The sequence below is a fragment of the Rousettus aegyptiacus genome, unplaced genomic scaffold, assembly GCF_014176215.1.
Source record: "Rousettus aegyptiacus isolate mRouAeg1 unplaced genomic scaffold, mRouAeg1.p scaffold_m13_p_3, whole genome shotgun sequence".
In the NCBI taxonomy this organism is placed as follows: domain Eukaryota; kingdom Metazoa; phylum Chordata; class Mammalia; order Chiroptera; family Pteropodidae; genus Rousettus; species Rousettus aegyptiacus.
In genome coordinates this window covers 1,674,364-1,693,933 of record NW_023416306.1, presented here as the reverse complement: position 1 = coordinate 1,693,933, position 19,570 = coordinate 1,674,364, and the positions used below count along the sequence as shown (strand labels likewise).

The following is a 19,570-nucleotide window of genomic DNA, read 5'->3' as shown; positions in this document are numbered from 1 at the left end:
AACATTCATCAACCAGTACATTTAAAATGAGTTCAGGTTCCTCTATATAAATTATATCTTAACAAAGTTGATTTTAAAAGCAAACAAGTGCGTTGAGAAAAAAAAAGAGGCAGAAATAAGAGTATGCTTCTATTCATATCAGGTTCAAGAGCAGGAAAGTGTAACCCACAATGACAGAAACCAGTGGCGGGACTCAGGAGGCTGGGAATGTCTGAGGAGAAATATCTGGACTTTCCAGGGTAATGAGAAGCTTCCGTTTCTTCACTGAGTCATTTGACTACAGAGTTGCACACCCAGGTTTAAGGGTTGAGCTGCACATCCAAGATGCATTGTATCTCAAAGTTTAAAACGTGGTTATGAGGACTGTGCAATATTGTTATTAAAAGTCACCGCGTATTGGGTGTGCCTGGATCCAAGGCCTGTGTCCTTGACGGCAAGAAAACGCCCAACATACAATGTAAAGTGGTCACTCAGATGCAGGCGCATGCAATGGGCAGACGTGTAAAACAGACGTGTGGGAGACAGGAACCAAAATGGGAGCGGGCGAGGCTGTCGGGAGGGAGAGGCCACCGTTTCCTCTCTCATCGTGTTTCGGTGACGATGAAAGGGAATTAGAATAACTTTTTAAAAACACTTTACTATTTTAATAGCAAAATTCTGTAAAAAAAAAAAACCTAAATGTTCAATGACAAAGGACCAATTTAAAAATATATGTGGCACATCCATCCGGCAGAATAGGGTGTGATCGGCCTTCTCTCTCTGAAAAAAAAAGTCCAAATGTAGAGCTGGAACTAGTCATTGTGTTATCTTTTGAAGACGGTTTTCCAGGGAATTTTCCGTTTCTGCTTTATTTCTAAGTTTCATCTTATTACCTGGATGCTTCGCCACAGGGCCAAGTTACTTCTGCAACTGGAAAAGACCAGAAACGGGGAAAATACAAGTCCGGCCCACTGGAACTGCCACCCCCTCCGCCCTGCCTTCGCGGACACTCGTCAGCCACAGTCCACTGCATCTCGGGAGGTGACTGGGGACACCTGATGGCAGAGAAAGAGTGGAGCGCAAGACGGAGCTCACGGTCCGCCCCTGAAGGGAGACACGAGTTCGCTGTGCGACCTTGGCGAGCGGCTTCGCCTCTCAGAACCTGCTGCGTGCAGGAGCTGGGCCCCAGGGTGCGACGCGGTCTTGAGCCGGGGGTGCTGGTACCCAGCTCGGACCCACTGTGGACACGGACGATCCGGCAGCGGTTCTGCCTCCAGGCCCCACACGACTGTCAAGCGGCTTCCCTCCGGTGAGGGTTCCCACCCGCGCGGACCACCCGGGATCCCCAGGGCCCCGCGAGGCGCGCGCCGCGCCGCGGGAAAGCCCGGCCGCGCCCGCATCCCGGCATCCGCACCGCTCGCGGCCGCCCATTGGCCGGCGCCGGCTCTGCAGGGCCGCCCCACAGCCAATCGCGGCCGGGGGGCGGAGCTGCGGGCGCCGCCGGATGCTCAGAGCCGCTGCGGCGCGACGCGCTCCCCGCCCGAGCTGCCCAGGTCCCTCGGCGGCGCCAGAGACAGCAGAGGCCGGCCATGCAGGAGCCACTGCTGGGAGCCGAGGGCCGGGACTATGACACCTTCCCTGAGAAGGCGCCCCCGTCGCCAGAGGACAGGACGCCTATCGGGTGAGAGTCGCGGGGCACGGGGACTGTGGGTGGGGGCTGGTTTCTTCCTTGGGTCTCCTCTGACCGTCTAAGTGGCCGCCAAAAGGCCATCTTAAATAGTGTGCCCCTAGACACACTATTTAAGACTCCTATTTAAAGAACTGGTTGTATGCCGTTCTCCCTGCCCTCCGGTACCCGGCCCAGCCCCCACCTGTCACAGATAGGGAGTCCAAGACCCAGAGAGGGCAAAGGGCTGGCCTAAGGTCACAGAGCAAGCGAGGCCGGGTGGTGAAGCTGGGAGCAGAAACCAGGCCTCCTCTGCTGCAGAAAACCCCCCTGCACGGCGGTGGGCTGTGGGGGCCTGCCTCATGCCCCGAAGTTCCCCCAAAGGACCTGGCACTCAGACCCTGGTGAGGTGCCAATCTGACTGGGCCTCCACCCAGCCCTCCCCAGCACTGCCCCCGGAATGGATAGCTACTGTACTCAGGACAGGCAGCAGATCAGTGGGGAGGGACTCAAAGACCCCCACATCTCTCTGCCCCTACCACGTCCAGGGCCCCGCAGAACAGAAGGGTGTTTCTGGCAACGTTTGCCGCCGTGCTGGGCAACTTCAGCTTCGGCTATGCCCTGGTCTACACGTCCCCGGTCATCCCAGCCCTGGAGCGCTCCTCGGATCCTAACCTGAGACTGACCAAAACCCAGGCGTCCTGGTTCGGGGTAAGGACCAGGCTCTGAGTTGGGAGGGGCAGGGCAGGGGTAGCAGGTAGGTATCCCCCAAAAGCTCAGTCTTGGGACCCCTCCAGGGCCCTGGTCTGCCTCCACACTCCAGGCTGGGGGTGGAGGAGGGGTGTGAGGCCAGATGATGGCTCTGAAATAAAAAGAGGAAGCGAAAGCCCATGGAGAAGGTATGGGAAGGAGCAGGTCGGGGGAGGGCTCAAGATCTACACCCGGTGGGGTCGAGGGTTCCCCATGCCCCCCACGCCCGGATCTGGACTGTCACAGCAGAGCAGACGCTTCCCTGGGTGACAGGGGTCTGGGGCATCAGGTGCCCGGAGAAAGAGGTGCTGGCTGGAGCAGGAAGGGCCCAGGACAAATTTGGACACGCAGACCTCGAGGGTCTCAGGGTTCTAGAACTGCGATCCTAGTGGCTTCAAATTTACAGTGACAACGCATTAGCCGAGCTGCAAATGCCCACTGGGCCCTGAGCACTTGGTCTTCCCAAGAGAGCTGACTGACTCCAGGGCCAAACCCCACGAGGGAGGGTGCCACCCACCTCCCCACAACACAGCTGACTGAACCCTACTCATTGCACTCTGTGTGGAACCCAGAGACTCTCAAATCTTACAGTCCCAGAGGCTTCAAGCCACAGAATCCTCCTGTCTGCTCTATTACTGTATTAGACGTTTTAACATCAATTTGGACAGAACCACACGCGGCCCCACCTCCTGCCCAGAGCAGGACTCCCTGTCTTGGCATCCCTTACAAATGTTTGGCCACATGCCACTTGTGCACCTCTGGAGACAGGAGGCTCACTACCTTTCGGGGCCTGAGTCCGCAGCCCAGGCTCCTGGGCCAGCCCGGAAGAGCAGCTGTCTCTAGGATCTGATGGGGGGGGGGGGGGCGGGGGATGCCGGCTGCCCAGACATGTCTGCCCTGCACCCTCCTCCACAGTCCGTGTTCACCTTGGGCGCAGCGGCGGGAGGGCTCAGTGCCATGGTCCTCAATGACCTCCTGGGCCGGAAGCTCAGCATCATGTTCTCCGCTGTCCCCTCGGCGGCCGGCTACGCTCTCATGGCCGGCGCCCGTGGCCTGTGGATGCTGCTGCTGGGGAGGACGCTGACCGGCTTCGCGGGGGGGCTGACGGCTGCCTGCATCCCGGTGAGGCCGGGACCACCCACCCCAGGCCCCCTCGCACCCTCAGCAGCGTGCTGACCGCGTCAGCAGAGGCCTCCTGGCCTCTGAGTCCAGCGGTCAGCAGGGACATGTTGGCCAGGGAGACTCAGTTCACCTCTGCCCAGGGCCATTATTTTCAGGGAAATCTGTCCCCATGTGCCCAGCCGCTCCCCACTCTGGACTCCCCAAACTTCCTAACCCATTTCCTGAAAATCAACAGAGTTGCTCAATGGGAGAAAATGCACATTGAGCAACAGGGCAACAAGGAGGAAAGGGAAGTCCTTGTCCTGGCTCCTCCCCGGCCCCCCGCCCTCGTCCGCCACCGCCTGCAAACTCGCTCTGGGGCTGGGGCGGGCCTGGGGGGTGCGAAGACCCCGGGGAGGAGCCAGGTCAAGCCAGGGTGCCCTTGGCCCCTGCTCCCCAGCTTCGAGCTACCCGTTTCAGAGTGGAGAGCTTCTGCCCACTTGACAGGGACACCGAGGCCCGAGGGAGGTCACAGAGTCAGGACCAGGACGAGAGCCCCTCCAGGGGCCCTCGCTCCCTGGGGTCAGCGGGGCCCGCTCCGCCGCCTTGGCCGGGCCACCACGTTCTCACCCGGGCCGGGGTGGGCGCCGTGTCTTGCAGGTGTACGTGTCTGAGATCGCCCCCCCGGGCGTCCGTGGGGCCCTGGGGGCCACACCCCAGCTCATGGCAGTGTTTGGGTCGCTCTCACTCTACGCCCTCGGTGAGAGGCACGGACGCGGGGCCCGCCTGTGTGCGGGCGGGGGGGGGGGGCGGTACGGGATGGGAAGGGAGGGAATGTCCCCCCCACCCACCTCCCCCCCCCCACCTCCCCCCCCCACCCCGAGAATGCTGGCTGTGAGGCTTCCTGGTTCCGTGTCCTCCTGCCCCGCCCGGTCACGGTCACGTGGCCCCTTCCTACCTGGCCAGCGAGGTCTCCCCGCCCCCCACCCCGCCAGCAGCCTTAGACTCTTTTGACAGCAGAGTGCTTCTGTCACATAGTCTTAGGTGGGGAGAGGTAGGGCTTAGTGATGGAGGCCCAGGGTCTCGCCTGCTCAGGCCACCCCTCCAGCCCCCTTCCGTGGCCCTTGAGACCCTCCAAGAGCCTGGGCCCTGCACCAGGGCTGGGCCATCAGAGCGGCCCCTCCTGCTCTGGATCTCAGAAGCCTGGGGCCATCAGGGTACTTTCTGTGGGAGGTGGCGTGGGAGCAGCCCTGAGGGCAGATGAGGCGGCTCAGAGGTCCCGTGGGAGGGGGCTCTGCGTCCAGCCGGGATCCCAGCTCCTCACCCCGTCCCGCCCGCAGGCCTCCTGCTGCCATGGCGCTGGCTGGCTGTGGCCGGGGAGGGGCCAGTGGTCGCCATGATCCTGCTGCTGAGCTTCATGCCCAGCTCGCCACGCTTCCTGCTCTCGAAGGGCAGGGACGCGGAGGCGCTGTGGGCACTGGCCTGGCTGCGCGGGGCCCAGGCCGACATCCGCTGGGAGTTCCAGCAGATCCAGGACAACGTCCAGAGACAGGTGTGTGTGTGTGCGGGGCCACCGCCGAGTGTGGCTGCAGCCAGCCTCTCCGGGCCTGGGTTCCTTTCCCTGGGGAATGGGGTACCAGTAGCCCCACCGCCTCGTGTCACAGCACCCAACCCTGAGCCCACCGACCCAGGAGCCTGTGGTTTGGGGGGCGGGTCCCCCGGGCCCGTCCCGGCCTGGGTCACTTCCTGGGGGAGGGATGGGCGGCCCAGCCCCCTCAGAGGCCGCCGCGTGTCTCCAGAGCAGCCGCATGTCGTGGGCCGAGGCCCGGGACCCCTCCATGTACCGGCCCATCGCCATCGCCCTGCTGATGCGCTTCCTACAGCAGCTGACGGGCATCACGCCCGTCCTGGTGTACCTGCAGTCCATCTTCCACAGCACCGCCGTCCTGCTGGTGAGCGCCCCGGCCCCGGCCCTGCTCGAAGCCCCGGCGGCCCTCAGGGCCGGCCTTCACCTGGCCCAGCTCTGCGCCCCGTATCTGGTGCACGTGCAGGGGCGACGGCCAGGGGCTCGTACCCGTGTCCCGTGCCATGCAGCTGTCCTCAGAGTAATGTTTGCAAGTAAACCTGATGCACTTTAAAATGTACAGGACCACAAATGAAGCCAGTAGAGAAGGGCAGACCCCAGGTTCAGGGCGTCTGCCGCGCACTGAGGGAAGTCACTTCCTCCCCGAACCTCAGCTTCCTCCCCTGCTGAACAGATAACAGACGGTGGCGGGTGGTGGTGTGAGCCCCGTTCTGGGTTGGGGAGATGAGATTTGGAGATCGATGACAGCAAGTTCCACGCCCGGATTCTGTGCTGGCCTTAGGCTCAGGGGTGGGCGCGGCCGTCGTGCCCCTGCCCGAGAGGCCCCACAGGCTGGGGCAGGTGACCAGAGAAAGTGCCTGGCACACAGTAGGTGCTTGGCGGCTCAACGCTCCAAGGAGCTGTGGCTGTGGTGTGAGGCCTGAGCGCCTCAGGGGGACTGGGGGGGGACTGGGGGGACAGGAGCAGCGGGCCGGGGTCCCTCGGCCTCAGAGGCTTCGTCCCCGCAGCCCCCTGAGGAAGACGCAGCCATCGTGGGGGCTGTGCGGCTCCTGTCGGTGCTGATCGCGACCTTCACCATGGACTTGGCCGGCCGCAAGGTTCTGCTCTTCGTCTCAGGTGAGTTCCGCCGTCTCCCGCACGTCGGCTCGCCTCAGTCCTCCCGCAGCTGGGCCCCTCGAGGCGGGCGCCGTGCGGCCGGGAGCTCCGAGGGGCCCTGGCATGCACCCACTGCTCCAGAAAGGTCTGCCGGGCCTGCGTGGGCGACAGGCTCACGCGCCGCGGCGGGCCTGACGGGAGCCCAGATCGGGCCGGATGGGGGGCCGTCGCTCGCAGGAGGGCCGTGATGGTGGCCCGGACGAGAACTGGGCGGCACCGGGCCCAGGGCACTGAAGGGCTCCGCGGAGGGAGCGTCTGAGTTGCCGCCAGCTCAAAGGGTCCCGGCCCCCGAGGGCCATCCGTCTGTCCACAGCGGCCGCCATGTTTGCTGCCAACCTGACGCTGGGGCTGTACGTCTCCTTCGGTCCAAAGTCTCTGACCCGCAACAGCACCGTGGGCCTCGAGAGCGTGCCCTTGGGGGGCACTGAGCAAACCCTGGTCACACCCACCAGCTACATCACCCTGGTGCCCCTGCTGGCCACCATGCTCTTCATCATGGGTGGGTGTGGCAGTGATCCTGCGAGGGCGTGGAGTCTGGGAGGGAGGGCGGTCCCATGGGTGACGCGTGGGTGGGGCACCACTCTCCCAGGTGGTCTGGGACAGGTGGGGAGGGGTCTCTCAGAGGCTCGAGGAGGCAGCTGCCATCCAGCCTGAGCCCTCCCCGCTCCTTGGCAGGCTACGCCATGGGCTGGGGACCTATCACCTGGCTCCTCATGTCCGAGATCCTGCCCCTGCAGGCCCGCGGCACCGCCTCGGGGCTCTGCGTGCTGGTCAGCTGGCTCACCGCCTTCGCCCTCACCAAGTCCTTCCTGCTGGTGGTGGTAAGTGCTGGGGCCCCTGGAGCCCTCTGGCCACTGCCGGGGGCCGTGCGGAGGGGCTTCTGCGCCACATCCTCTAAGCCTCGGTGGTCCTCCGAGATTAGCACCTGCCCCCTTCACAGGAGGCCAGACAGCAAAGCCTCCTTCATAACGACAGACAGACAGCTCGACAGCTCGGGGAGCTGTTTGGAGAAGTCAGCTGACTTCCCAGGCCAGGGAGCCACACCCGTCAGCACTGTCACTGTGTGCCCTCGGCCGGGGCAGCTGGGCCTTCCGTCTGGGCTGGCACTTTGGGTCTCGGTGGTATGCCCTGCTGCCGGTCAGCCCTCAGTGGTATCCTACACACACATACACACACACACACGACTCCCGCCTGGCTCACCACCACCTCTGGGGTCAAACCCCAGCAGGCCCCGAAGCCAACCTGCATCCGAGTCCCGGCTCCCAGGCCCAGGAGGGAGGGTCTGAGGAGGCAGCGCTGGCTGATGCCTGCCCAGGTGCAGTCGGCGGGCCAGGCAGGGCGCGGCTGGGGCCGAAAAGGGCAGAGCGTCCTCTCAGCCGGACTGAGGCAGGCCTCCCGCGGACAGCAGCGGGGACCAGCTGAAATGGAAACATGGGGCTGGGGCAGCGGGGAGAGGCGGGTGCCAGAGGCCGAGGCCAGTGGCCAGGCCTGGCCAGGCTGCTGACGGTGGCGTCCTCGGGCCGGAAGGCCTCGGGCTTCCTCAGAGGGTGGCGGGGGCAGGCTCCAGGGTGCCGAGCTGGAGGCAGCGGGGGCCCGGGGGTGGGCCCAGGGCAGGGGGTGAGCGGGGCGGGGGGGCCCGGGCGGGAGTGCTGGGGCGGGAGGGCCCCGGTTGCCGCGTGACCGGCTCCCTGCCCCCCCAGAACGCCTTCGGCCTCCACGTGCCCTTCTTCTTCTTCGCCACCATCTGCTTGGTGAACCTGCTGTTCACCGGCTGCTGCGTGCCCGAGACCAAAGGCCGGTCGCTGGAGCAGATCGAGTCCTTCTTCCGCAGCGGGAGGCGGTCCTTCCTGCACTAGGCCAAGCCTGAGCCACCGGGCGGCCAGGCCTCGGTGCCGTGCCGGAGGCGGCAGCCTGCCTTCAGCCAGGGCACAGCAAGACCAGCCAGGTGCAGGCCCACGCCCTGAGCACACTCTGGACCGGACAGGCGGCCTCGGGCTGAAGGGGCGCACGCGGCCCAGGCTCTGGGTTCGAGGCCCTGCTGGGTGACCTGGGTTCCCGCCCCTCACGCCGGGCTGCGGCGAGGACAGACGCGGCCGGAGGCGGCAGCGTGGCTCCCACGGGAACGGCATCGTGCCGCCCCATTCCGACCGCATAGCCTCACGGGCTTCCTGCCTCCGGGGAGGAAGGTGGACCTCTGCAGCCGTGAGGGCTTGCAGACGCCACAGGGAATGTTCTGGATGCCCACAGGCCAGGGCTCAGGACTCGGCACAGGTACTGACCCTGCAGCAGCCCGACCTCTGGGAACGAGGGGCCCTCGAGTGCCCCGGTCTGCACACCGTGTCCACCCCACTTACACAAATAAAGGAACTGGGCCGTGGCCCTGCAGAGCGAGGTGCTCTGCCGGGGTTGCCCCCAGCGGCCGGGCTACACCCACGTTTTCCGCCTGCCACCCCGACCGTCCAGTGGGGAGAGCGCGCGCAGCCTGTGGGGGCCCCGGCCAGCCCCGAACGCCGGGCAGGGCGAGCAGCACGGCCGGCCCTGGGCGCTCAGGGGTGGGGTGGGGTGGGGTCGGGCGTCCCTCCCACTTGTTGGCGGCACCGGCTGGCGGGTCCCAGGCAGAGCACGCGGAGCAGCCACCGCCAGAGTTTACTGCTCCACGTTCAAGCTAAACACTGGGAGTGAGTGAGGACCACGACCAGAGTCCAGACGCACGGAGCCGGGAGTGGGCCCGGTGGCCCGGCCCCCCGAGCCACCTGGAGAGACAATCTGTGCAAGGCGGGCCTCCCACGGGAAACAGGGTCATGGCCCCAGGACTGTTCCTGCCACTCACCGGGAACCCAGGCACGCGACCTGCCCACTCCGGCCTGTGATGGATGGGCTGGAGGGCTCTGCGCCGCTGGCTCCGCCTCTGGCCCCTCAGCACCCACCCAGTCTCCTCACGGGTGGAGGTACGACCTTCCCCCACACACGCAGCCAGGAAATCCCTGTCAGTAGGCCCTGGGCGGGTGCAGGAGGGCTGCACCCCAACAGCCAGTCCCCTTTCCTGGGTAAGAACAAGCCAAGAGGGGTGATCGGGCCTTTGCGCCTCCTGGGAGGTAGGCAGATCTTTATTCACAGCACACACGAGAGCACACGCACACGCACGCACACGCACACAGCCCCCCTGGCCTGAGCCTGCAGCCCTTTGAACCAGCACTGGCCTGAGAAGGTGGCCCCCAAGGACCCCTGAAGGCACGTGTCCCACCACACCCGCCACACGGACGTGCCCTGCCACCCTGGCCCTCAGCCCGCGCAGGGTCCCAGGTGGGACGCGGCTGACCGAGAGCCCACTGACGTGTCCTCAGGTGGCACCTGCTGCTCCCAGCCACAGCTGCAGATGAAAGGCCCTGTGGGCAGCTGAGGCCGAGGCCCCGCCCTGGGGCCGGGTTTGACACAGCAAGGCAGGACCCTGAGCTCTGGGGGCTGCGGAGGAGGAAGAGCAGGAGCCGGGCCCGGACGGGGCACTCCCCACCGCAACCCAGGGCTGCCGGGCCCAGCCAGGCAGAGAAGCCAGCGGGCTGAGGCCGAATGGGGGGACGGGACGGGCACAGAGGGAGCCTGGGGGAGATGAAGTCACCAGCTGTCCACACTCCCTGACCCTCGCCCCAGGCCTTGTTTCCTGGTGGCCTGGCACCCAGGGCAGTGGGGACAGAGGCTCCCTGAGGGCGGGGAAAGGGCAGGCCTGCAGGGGAGCGGGGATGGCCAAGCCTGGCTTTTGCTAACAGGGCAGGGCCATGCCGGAGAGATGGCCCCACCAGCCGAGGAGCGCCTGCCCCCCACTTCCTTAGCACCAGGGCCTGTGGGAACAGGTAGGGCCTGGGGCCTGCCAGGCTGTGGGATCCTTAATGGTCTGCCCCAGAGTCCAGGGCGCTGTCTGCTGCTCCACTCTGGGTGCTGAGGCGCCCTGGGAGCACGGGAGGCTCCGCGAGGACCAGAGGACCAGCGGCTGGGGGCCATGGGCGGCGGCAGCCAGCCCTCAGGACACAGCTGCGCCCTGAGGATGGGTGGGTGGGGCGGGCCCAGCGGCTCAGCCCGCAGGAGGCTCCGGCGGATTCCCAGGCCTCCCACCTGGAGCCAGAGCCCTCATCTCCAGGGGCGCCCCGCCGGGCTCAGAGCGGGTCCCAGCGCTTCTGCCAGCAGTGGAAGCCTGGCCACCCACCCCGGCCCGTGCTGCCCGTCTCCTTGCCGCCAGCCAAGGCCCTCAGCACCTCGGCACCAGCTCAGGGCCAGGAAACGCCCATCTGGAGCGGGGCAGACGGGGCTCCGGGTGTGGGGCGGAGCTGAGGGGAGCCAGGCCCCGCCCCCTCGGACGTGCTCATGCAGGACCCGAGGCTGAGCGGGAGGGCGGGGCCCCCAGACCCCGTCACAGCTCCCCCTCCAGGGTCCCCGCGAGCTTCTCCTCGTCCGCCTGCTGCTTCTGCTGCTGGATCCTGGCGTAGGAGATCGCGTCCCCCCTGCGGAGAGAGCGAGTGGGCGTCACACTGGGCTGGGCCCTCCTGGCCCCTCCCGGCCCCTCCCTGACTCCTGGCCGTGACCCAGGCCTGGCCTGCAGGCAGAGCCTACTACGCCCTCTGGTTTCCAGAGACCTATTGCTATGATGGCCAAGATGTGCCTCATCACCTCTGAGAGCCGCATGGGCTGCCTGGGGCCCCGGTTAGAGGACGCAGAGCCTCCGTGTGTGGGCTCTGGGAGAGGGGGCGGCTGCCATGCCGGGGGCGGCCCTGCATGGGGAGAGGCCCCACGCAGCCAGGAGGCAGGCGTCGGCCAGGATGGCCCTCCCCGAGGGCTGAACGCCCTGAAGGCACTGCTGAGTCGCTGACCACCTCTGTGCCTCAGTGTCCACAACTGAGGAACAGGGCCACTCCCAGACCTTCCGCACTGAGGCACGGGAAGCAGGAAGCAAAGAGCCCTCCCCGGGGCTGGGACTGGCAGACGCACTTTTTGCCCAGCGCGGAGAGTCCGTATAGCACTCCGGTGGCAAAGGCGATGGCGTTGCCCAGCAGCGTGGTCAGGGTCAGGCTGATGACGACAGGAACGACGGCCATCCTGGGGGAGAAGCAGAGGTCAAGGGGCACGGCCGCCCCGTGGCCGCCACGCTGCTTCTGGGCCTCCCAGATTCACGCCAGCCCCCTTCCCAGACAGCCCGGTGCGGGCAGGATCCCCAGAGATCAGCTGGGACACATGCACGACTGGGCTGCGCTACGTCCTCAAACACCCATAAACCTGTTTGCCAGATTCTGTGCATTTTCCGGGGAGAAGACCCAAAGCTTTCATCAGACTTTTGAAAAGGTCTGTGATCCAAAAAGGAGTTGAACAGCACCGAGACGGTCCAACCCCCCACTGTTCATAAAAACAGGCAGACCAGAAAACGCAGTGCCCCTTCGGGCCCCCACTAGCTTTGTGACTGTGGCCAAGTCACTCGGCTTCGCTGAGCCTCGCTGTGCTGTGCAGTGCAGATCAAACCTCAGAGTCTGAGATCAGAAGAGCCAAGGCATGTTAACTGCTTAACACGCTGCCGGGAACAGCAAAGGCACTAAAGAAATGCTGGCCCTGAGCCCGGTCAAAGCAGCCGCACCTCAGCAAGACAGATCCCAAAGATTAAACTGCTTAAGACACGGGTGTCATGGCAAGGTTCACGGCTCGGGGCAGCTAGCTCGCTGGGGGTCTGGTCCCAGCTCAGCCTGGCGCCACCTAGCGGCACGTGTCCACTCTGGCTGAAGTATCCTGGGGCTGACCCCTGAACCTGGGATGTCCAGACCAGTGGCAGGGACTGGGCTTAACAGGGCTTGGGAAACACTAGCGACTTGAGAACCAGCAAGGACTCTGTCCTGCTGCTTCCTGGACAAGGCTGCCCACGCTCCGCCACCTGTGCCCCCCAAGGGCCCCCCCACCCCCACCCACACACGCCCTCACCACCTGTGCAGAGAAGACAAGACGAGCCTGCAGCCAGCGGCTGCTGGAGGGGAGGACGATGGGACCCGAGCAGCTGAACACCACCAGAACCCGCCCTGCGGCTGGACGCATGGCCGGAGGTTTCACTAACAGGTGACCCTTGAACAGCACAGGTTGGACCCGCACAGGTCCACTGAAATGCGGAGTTATCGACAAACACGGGCAACACTACACATGTATTCACGTTTTACTTTCTTCCTTGTGTTTTCTTAACAGTTTCTTTTCTCCAGCTGACTTTATCGTAAGAACATGGTATGTGATACACATAATGTACAAAACACGTATTAACTGTTGATGTTATTAGCCAGGCTTCCTTCTGGTCAGCAGGAAGCCATTAGCAGTTGTTTTCAGGGAGTCAAAAGTTATATGCGGGTTTCTGCCTGCACGCGGGGTCAGCACCTCTAACTCCCGCGTTGCTCAAGGGTCAACTGTAGTTATAAAGTTTCTGAGCGATAAAAGAATAGAAATCACAAAGGGAAAGAAAGGCCGCGGGGGGGGGGGGGGGAGCTGTCAAGACAAATTAAAGGCAAACAATAGGCTGGAAAAACATCTGCAGAAAATACAACAAAGGATTGAGAAACCTTTAGTATAGAAACACGCGGCCCTTACTAACGGAAACACTAGACGCCAACAGGTAAAAGCGGACCAGACCGCGCTCAGGAAGAAAGTGCGTCCGTGAGAAACGCGGGGCACGGCGCCGCGGGGCGGGCGGATCCCCTCCGGAACGCAGCTCAGTCCCACGCCGGCCCCTTCTCAGTGATCAGAGGCTTCGACCTAATCACTCCGCACCTGGAAATACCTGGAAACGCCAAGGAAGCCCACAGAGACGCAGAGAGCTCCCGTCCACACACGTCCGTCCCAGCTTCACACTCGGAAGCGCGGGACGCAGCCCGGGAAGGGGACGCGCCCGTCGGCCAGAACACTCCCGTGAGGTCTTTGCGGCGAAGATGAAAACGTTTTTATCGTGATAGTAAATGGGGAAAAAAGCAGGACACAAATTTATTTGTGACAGTTGTAACTGTTAAAAACAGGTTTTAAAAAAACGCCTGAAGACAGTGCAAGGAGCGCAGCAAACCGTCAACGGGCTGGGGCTCGGGGTGGCCATTTTCTATTTTCCGAATTATGTTTAACGAATATAAGTTACTGTTAGCATCTTAAAAACACATCGGGAAGACAAAGACCAAGGCGGCGCCGTGGGACCCCGCGCTCCGCGTGCGGGGGCCTCCAGGCGGGGCTCTGCGACCTGCGCCTGCGCAGTCGCCTCTAAGACCCCTGGGCGCCAGCAGCTGTCCCTGCCGCTGCCGCCGGACCTGCCGAGGGCCTCCTGGGCGCCAGGCGCTATTCTAGAAGCTTCACGATTCAGACGCGAAGTACCACAGACTGCATTCGCGGTTAGAAACGGGGGCGTGAGAGCGGCGTGCGGACCACGCCCCGCGCCCGCGCACAGGGGCTCCGTGTCCCCCCACTACACACGACGCCACGAGGCGCGTGCCCCTCACGTGGACGGCGGAGCGGCCGCCATCCAGCGACTCGGCACGCAAGAACCGCGGCGAGGCGGCCGCCGCCACCCCCTCGAGGCCGGGCGGCCCAGCGTCCCGGCCCGCGGCGCTCACCCGCAGTAGAAGACGGCCTTCTGCCAGGAGCGCAGCCGGTCCACCTTCGCCGCCACCGCGTTGGCGAACTCGATGAACGGGCAGCAGAAGGGCGCCTCGCAGAGCAGCAGGACGAAGGCGTTCGTGCTGCGGGGGGGGGGGGGGGGCAGCGCAGCTGACGAGCTGGGGGCGCCCATGCCCGCGGCTCGGAGGCCCCGCTGCCAACCTCGCCGCCTGGCTGCCCCCTACCCCGTACCGCGTCTCCCTAACTGAGCCAACCATCCTGGAGGGAAGGACCGGGCCTCTGACGGAGGAGACCCCTGTGGCAGGCGCTGCGGCCAGCACGCAGCGAGTCCCTCCACGTGGGCGGCAGGGTCATCACCAGCGCACTGTCCCGGGCAGTGGCACATCCGCCTCGAAAGCTGAGAGCAGGCCAGTCTGCCCGCTGAGCGTGGCCGAGAACATGGCCCCTCCCCCCGGGAAGCCCAAGCCTTTTTGTGCAGCCCCGTGTCCGGTGTGGGGCCAGCTGAGCCACAGAAGACGGAGGGTGTCTGGTCCAGCTTCCATGTCTTCTGTGGCTGGGTCACAGTCAGACATGGGGCCCGTCCGTCCACCCCTAGGCCTGGGGAAAGCGCCCTCATTACCCTCATCTGACAGAAACGGAGGCTCAGGGCGCCCCGATAGCCCAAGGTGCCCCCCAGGACTGCAGGAACTCTGCACAACACCGCCCCACCCCAAGCCTCTCCCACGGCAAGGCCCCCCACCTTGACCCTGCCCTGTGCTTGGCCGACACCTCTCATCCAAGGGCCTAGGACCTCTGTCGACCTGTCTCCACTGCTGCTGGCCAGCACCAGTCTGTCCCCCCCTCCCCCCATGGCAAGCCCCTGCGACCCAGCGCTGGCCCGAGTTCTCTGAGGGGAGGACCGCATCTTGTCCATCTCTGTGCTCCTCCCAGACCAAGCTCCATGCGGGCACGGACCACACTGGGGGCACAGCCCCGCCTCCCCGTGTGGGAGGGGGTCAGATGCAGCCACAGGTGCACTGGCCAGTTCTTAGCCCCCCCCTTCCCTTCCAATGGCATGGACCTACCCTGGCAGGAGGCAGGCAAGGGACTCATCGAGGGTGTTCTAACTGCCCGACCACATGCCCACTCTGATCTGCCCTGTGGCCAGCACTGTGCACCTCCAGGCTGGGTCTCCTGACCCCAGCACTTGACTCCGACTCGGTCCTTGGCTGGCCCAGATGGCCTCGGGAGCTCCCAGGGGCAATGCCCAGGGCAGCGAGCTTGGAGCTTGCAGAGCTTGACTCAGTGGACACTCAGAAAACATTTGTGGCCTCGGCCCTGTGTCCCATAAAGGCCTGGGCGGGCGTCCCCTGGCCCCGGCCTTACCGAGGGTCAGGGAAAGTGAACGTGGCCGACGTAAAGGAGGTGAAGAGCTGCACAGTGGCCAGAGACCCACGCGCCCCACACACCACCAGGCGGGACATGCGCGCGGCCACTCACATCATCCACACGCCGGCCGCGATGTTCAGAGGGTGGATGGTGATGCAGCTGAAGAGGCCAGAGATGGCGCAGGCTGGAGAGCAAGAGACAAGGGCAGGAATTAGCAGCGGGGAACGGACGGAGCCCGCGGGAGGGCCCCCTGGGGAGACCCCTTCCTCACCGCACCGACGAGCCTCCCCTCCGCCGTCTGAGACCAGTGAGGCCAAGGCAGCCACTCCACGTCACAGGTGAGGGCGCAGGAGCTGGCCCCGAGCCCCACAGCACAGGTGCGCGGGCTCTCGGAGCTCAGCGAGGCTGCGAGGGCAGCTCATCCCCCCTCTTCTGGGTGTTGGGGGAGCCCGCCCTCTGAACCCCAGCTGCACCAGTTACCCACCTGACAAGGTGGTTCTGATGAGAGAGAGAATGTCTCTCGAGGCCTCGAGCCAAGGCAGGCGCCCCACCCACAGGGCTGACCACCGACGCAGGCCTCTGGCTTGGAAAACGCGGGCTGCATTCGCCTGGGACGAGGGCCGCGCCTCTCGTCACTATCAGGACCAGGCAGACCCGGGTCACAGTCCAGCTGTGACTCACACACTAGCCAAGTGGCTTGGGGTGGGTATGCCCTCCTCGCCTTTCAAGCCTGTTTTCTCTCCTGCGTGCAGCATGACAAGTCCCACAGCTCAGTCCCCCACCCCTGAAATACCGAGGGGCCATGGCGAGGGAGGGGTACATCCTCTGCTGCCCCTGAAAGTGGCTTCTCCAATGCCCCAAATGTGATTTGCCTGCCCCGCCCAACTGCACCCCCCTGGGCAAGGTCTGTGACACTCGCCTCCAGCTCAAGCTCATCAAGGACGCCGGGAGCCTGCCCGGCAGGTCCGGGGCTGAGCCAGCCACCGCCGGGCTGGCAGGAAGCAGCCGCCGAGCAGCGATGAGCCACCAGCTCATGAAACTTGCAGCAGCTGCCGCGCACCTGATCCCGGCCTGGGCTGGAACTTTCCTGCTTTCCCGTGTAACCCTAGGCAGACGGCAGGCCACGGCGGGGGCGGGACCAGGTGAAGTGAGTCGGAACCACAATGGGACTGCCCCGCAAGCCCCGCGGTCCCCCCCCAACGACAGGTGTGCTGCTGCTGCCGAGGGGGCAACACCTGTCCTGGGCGTGTCCCGTTCGCATGCAGGAAGCCAGGCCCCGTAGGGCCACCCACGCTGTGCCCACGAGACAGAGCGGCTTCTGCCCGCCGGCTGCTGTGCCGGTCTCGCGGGGCAGCGGCCGACCCTTCCTGCTGCCGTCGGCACCGCACCTCCAGCTCCGACCCCACCCCCACTGTGTTACCCACGGCCAACCTTGTGGCAGGACCAGGTTTCAACCCAGCCAGGACTCCCTTAGCACTCAAGGGCTGGAGGTGTCCCCTCAGTCTCCAGCACTGCAGCTAAGCGAGGGAGGTGTCCTGAGTGGTCCTCTCTTCCCGAGCTCCTGTCTCTGAGTTTTGTCAGGACCCAGGGTGACCGCCTCCCTCTGAGGGACCAGCCAGAAGCACGACCCTCATTTGAACTCTGCCTTCACCCCCAAGACCCCTGTGTGCTCTGCGCTCTACCTTGGAGTGTACTACAGCCAACGCTGGACAACGCAGGGCTTAGGCAAGCCGGCCCCTAGGCCACCGACAGTCTGAGGATAACTCTGGACTCCCCAAAAACTTCACAGTCGTCCCTCGGCATTCGCCTGGGATTGGTTCCAGGACCCCTGTGGGTACCGAAATCTGCGGATGCTCGAGTCCCTTCTACAGAGCAGCGTGGAAGCACGCAGTCAGCCCTCTGCCTCGGCGGATTCCCGACCATGCATCGAAAAGAAACCTGTTTTCAGTCACGGTTGCTGAATCCGCAGATGGGAAGCCCAGGGACACGAAGGGCCGTCTGTCTGTTTTTCGAAAAACATCCGCAAATGAGCACAGTTCAGACCTGTGTTGTTCGAGAGTCAACTGTATTTGGTGTTCGCATAACCACCTCCGCCCACCGGGCCTGCAGGGGGGACCGACCGGCACCTCGGGGCGACGCCACGCGTGTCTCCTGGGCTTCACTGTAGCCCAACAGCGCCGGCTGCTGAGGTGGCCCAGGTACCCCACTTCCGAGCAGCACAGAACTGGACGGCATGACAGGGTTCCCCGGGAGCCGGCAGGGCGGCTGACTCTCAGACAGAGGGCGGCGAGGGCTCACGGGCCGCAGTCAGGACCTCCCATCTGTCCCCACTGACCGCTGTGGCTCCCCACAGCACCTCCACTCAGATCTGCCAGAAAACAGTAACCCAACTTGAGAGGATCGTATCTAAAGCCCGCCCTCAGGCCCACCCGTCTCTCTGACAAAGTCAAAGACACGCTTGCTCTGAAGGCAGTGACAGGGACGGGGGCCTTTCTGTGATCTGGGGGAAGGCCTGTCCCACCGTCACCTCTGGGTAAGGGCGTGCCCTGCCAGAGCAGCACTGTCCTAACCCTGCACTCCTGAACTTCCTACCCCCTCCCACCTGGGAGGACAGTGGGGCTGGAAGGGGACCCTGAAAACGTGTTCGTCCTGGCGGATCTGACCAGGGTGCCCTGCCTGGCCTGAGCCCTCTGTTCAGATCCTGCAGGACCTCCTGGCCGCTCCCTAAGGCCTCGGGCCGAGCCCCCTCCCGCTCCTGTCGTCCCCAATGTGGAGGGCAGCGGAAGAGAGAGAGCGGACCGTTGGAGCATACTCCAGTTTGCGTTCGGCAGACTTGCTGTTCGATCTTTTTACTTCTGCAGATCTGCCTCCCTGTTTCCGTTCTTTTGGGAGGGTTTGTGCTAGAACAGCCCGACTCCCCTGGAACCCTGAGGCAGGCGTGTGACGGAACGGCTGGGGGAGGAGGGGAGATGAAAGGTGGCGGAGGCAGAGCTGCCGGCACAGGGACCGCACCGGCCTCCAAGTGCACAGTGAGGACCCTGAGGAGCTGCCACCTCCCTCAGATCACCACCCGGCCTTCTCTGGGGAACCACCTGTCTGGCCCCCAGGAAATCTGGCCAGACCTGCGCCCGCCCACTTACAAACAACGTTCGCCCGAAGGTTGCAGCCCCGCCCGCGCCCGTGCACAGGCGAGGCCGCCTCCCGGCCGGGCTGACCGGCCCTTGGCAAACGGCCCGCGGGCAACCTCGGAAGGTCCCGGAGCCGGCGCCGCGCTGTCCTCGCGCTCCGAGGCGCGGAGGGGCAGCGCCCGGGGCTCCTCGCCGGAGCTCACGTCCCCAGAGCCGCGAGCCCAGCCCCGAGGCCCAGGAGCCCCGGGCGCCGGCCGGTAACCATAGCAACCGCCAGGGCCCTCGCTCGGGCGGCCCCTGCCACTGTCCCGCCCCGCGCGTGCCCCGCTGACCCCGGCCGGACTCGGAGCCCTTTCTGCGGGGTCGCGTGGAAGGGGCGGGGCGGGGCGGGCGCGCATGCGCGGCGGGCGGCAGGACGGGCCCCCTCGCCCGGGCGGTACTCACATACGGCCCCCAGCACCCCCGACAGGCGACACAGCCAGCGGTACCACCACGTCATCCCTTCCTCCTGTGCGGGCAGCGCGGAGCTGACGGACACCGCCGCCCCGCCCGAGCCGCTCATGGTGCCGCTATCTGGCGAGCCCACCGCCCTCACAAAGGGCTCCGGAGCCGGCCGCGTCGGCCGGCGCACTGCCTTGTGGGAGAGGCGGTCACGTATTAGCATAGGGGGCGGGGCTCTCCGGGCCCCGGTGAGGTACGCCGAAGGGGCTCGCGCTCATTAGCATAAGGGGCGGGGCCCTCGGAGCTGCAGAGTGGTACGCGGGACCGGCCCGCGCTCATTAGCATAGGGGGCGGGGCTCTCCGAGCCCCTGTGAAGTACGCTGGAGGGGCTCGCGCTCATTAGCATAGGGGGCGGGACCCTCCGGGCCACAGAGCGGTACGCTGGACCGGCCCGCGTTTATTAGCACAGAAGCAAAGCCCGCAGACTCGCGCCCGAGGGGACGGGTTCTGGCGTCGCGGGACTCTCGGGTGGAGAAATCCTCCCAATGGGACTAGCACAGAGGCAAGATTTCTCAGAGCATTAACAGGTAGTCCAGCATCAGCGGCCAGTCGTGACTCCTCTTGGGAAATTGCCTCTCCTGGGAAGAACACTGCTGGGAGCGGACAGGGTTTGATCAGGTCAGGAGCGAGTCTGGAGCTTGACCACGCTCAGGAAATCCCCGCCCTGCCCTAGGGGGAGGGGCGGTGGTGGGTTCAAGCCACGCTCGGAGGGGTTTTGAGAAGAAAACG

At 64.9% G+C, this 19,570-nt stretch overlaps 2 protein-coding genes across 4 annotated transcripts; one reads left to right on the top strand and one right to left on the bottom strand.

The window, feature by feature from the left end:
• Positions 1 to 1,491: 1,491 nt before the first annotated feature.
• SLC2A6 (solute carrier family 2 member 6) lies at positions 1,492 to 8,665 on the top strand. Of its 2 annotated transcripts, XM_016153000.2 has the most exons (10): positions 1,492 to 1,660; positions 2,194 to 2,356; positions 3,311 to 3,517; positions 4,157 to 4,256; positions 4,837 to 5,048; positions 5,296 to 5,448; positions 6,089 to 6,197; positions 6,550 to 6,735; positions 6,912 to 7,057; positions 7,937 to 8,665. In XM_016153000.2, exons 1-10 carry the CDS (start codon positions 1,569 to 1,571, stop codon positions 8,090 to 8,092), a joined length of 1,524 nt encoding a protein of 507 aa, XP_016008486.1. In that variant the 5' UTR covers positions 1,492 to 1,568; the 3' UTR covers positions 8,093 to 8,665. The 2 variants fall into 2 exon arrangements, with proteins under 2 accessions (XP_016008486.1, XP_016008487.1); XM_016153001.2 differs by lacking the exon at positions 3,311 to 3,517.
• Positions 8,666 to 9,304: 639 nt separating this feature from the next.
• Positions 9,305 to 18,982, bottom strand: CACFD1 (calcium channel flower domain containing 1). 2 transcript variants are annotated; one of them, XM_016153003.2, is made up of 5 exons: positions 18,785 to 18,981; positions 15,324 to 15,396; positions 13,841 to 13,966; positions 11,214 to 11,321; positions 9,305 to 10,729 (listed from the first exon to the last, which is right to left on the bottom strand). In XM_016153003.2, exons 1-5 carry the CDS (start codon positions 18,900 to 18,902, stop codon positions 10,639 to 10,641), a joined length of 516 nt encoding a protein of 171 aa, XP_016008489.1. In that variant the 5' UTR covers positions 18,903 to 18,981; the 3' UTR covers positions 9,305 to 10,638. The 2 variants fall into 2 exon arrangements, with proteins under 2 accessions (XP_016008489.1, XP_016008491.2); XM_016153005.2 differs by lacking the exon at positions 13,841 to 13,966 and having other exon boundaries at positions 18,785 to 18,982.
• Between the last annotated feature and the right edge of the window lie 588 nt (positions 18,983 to 19,570).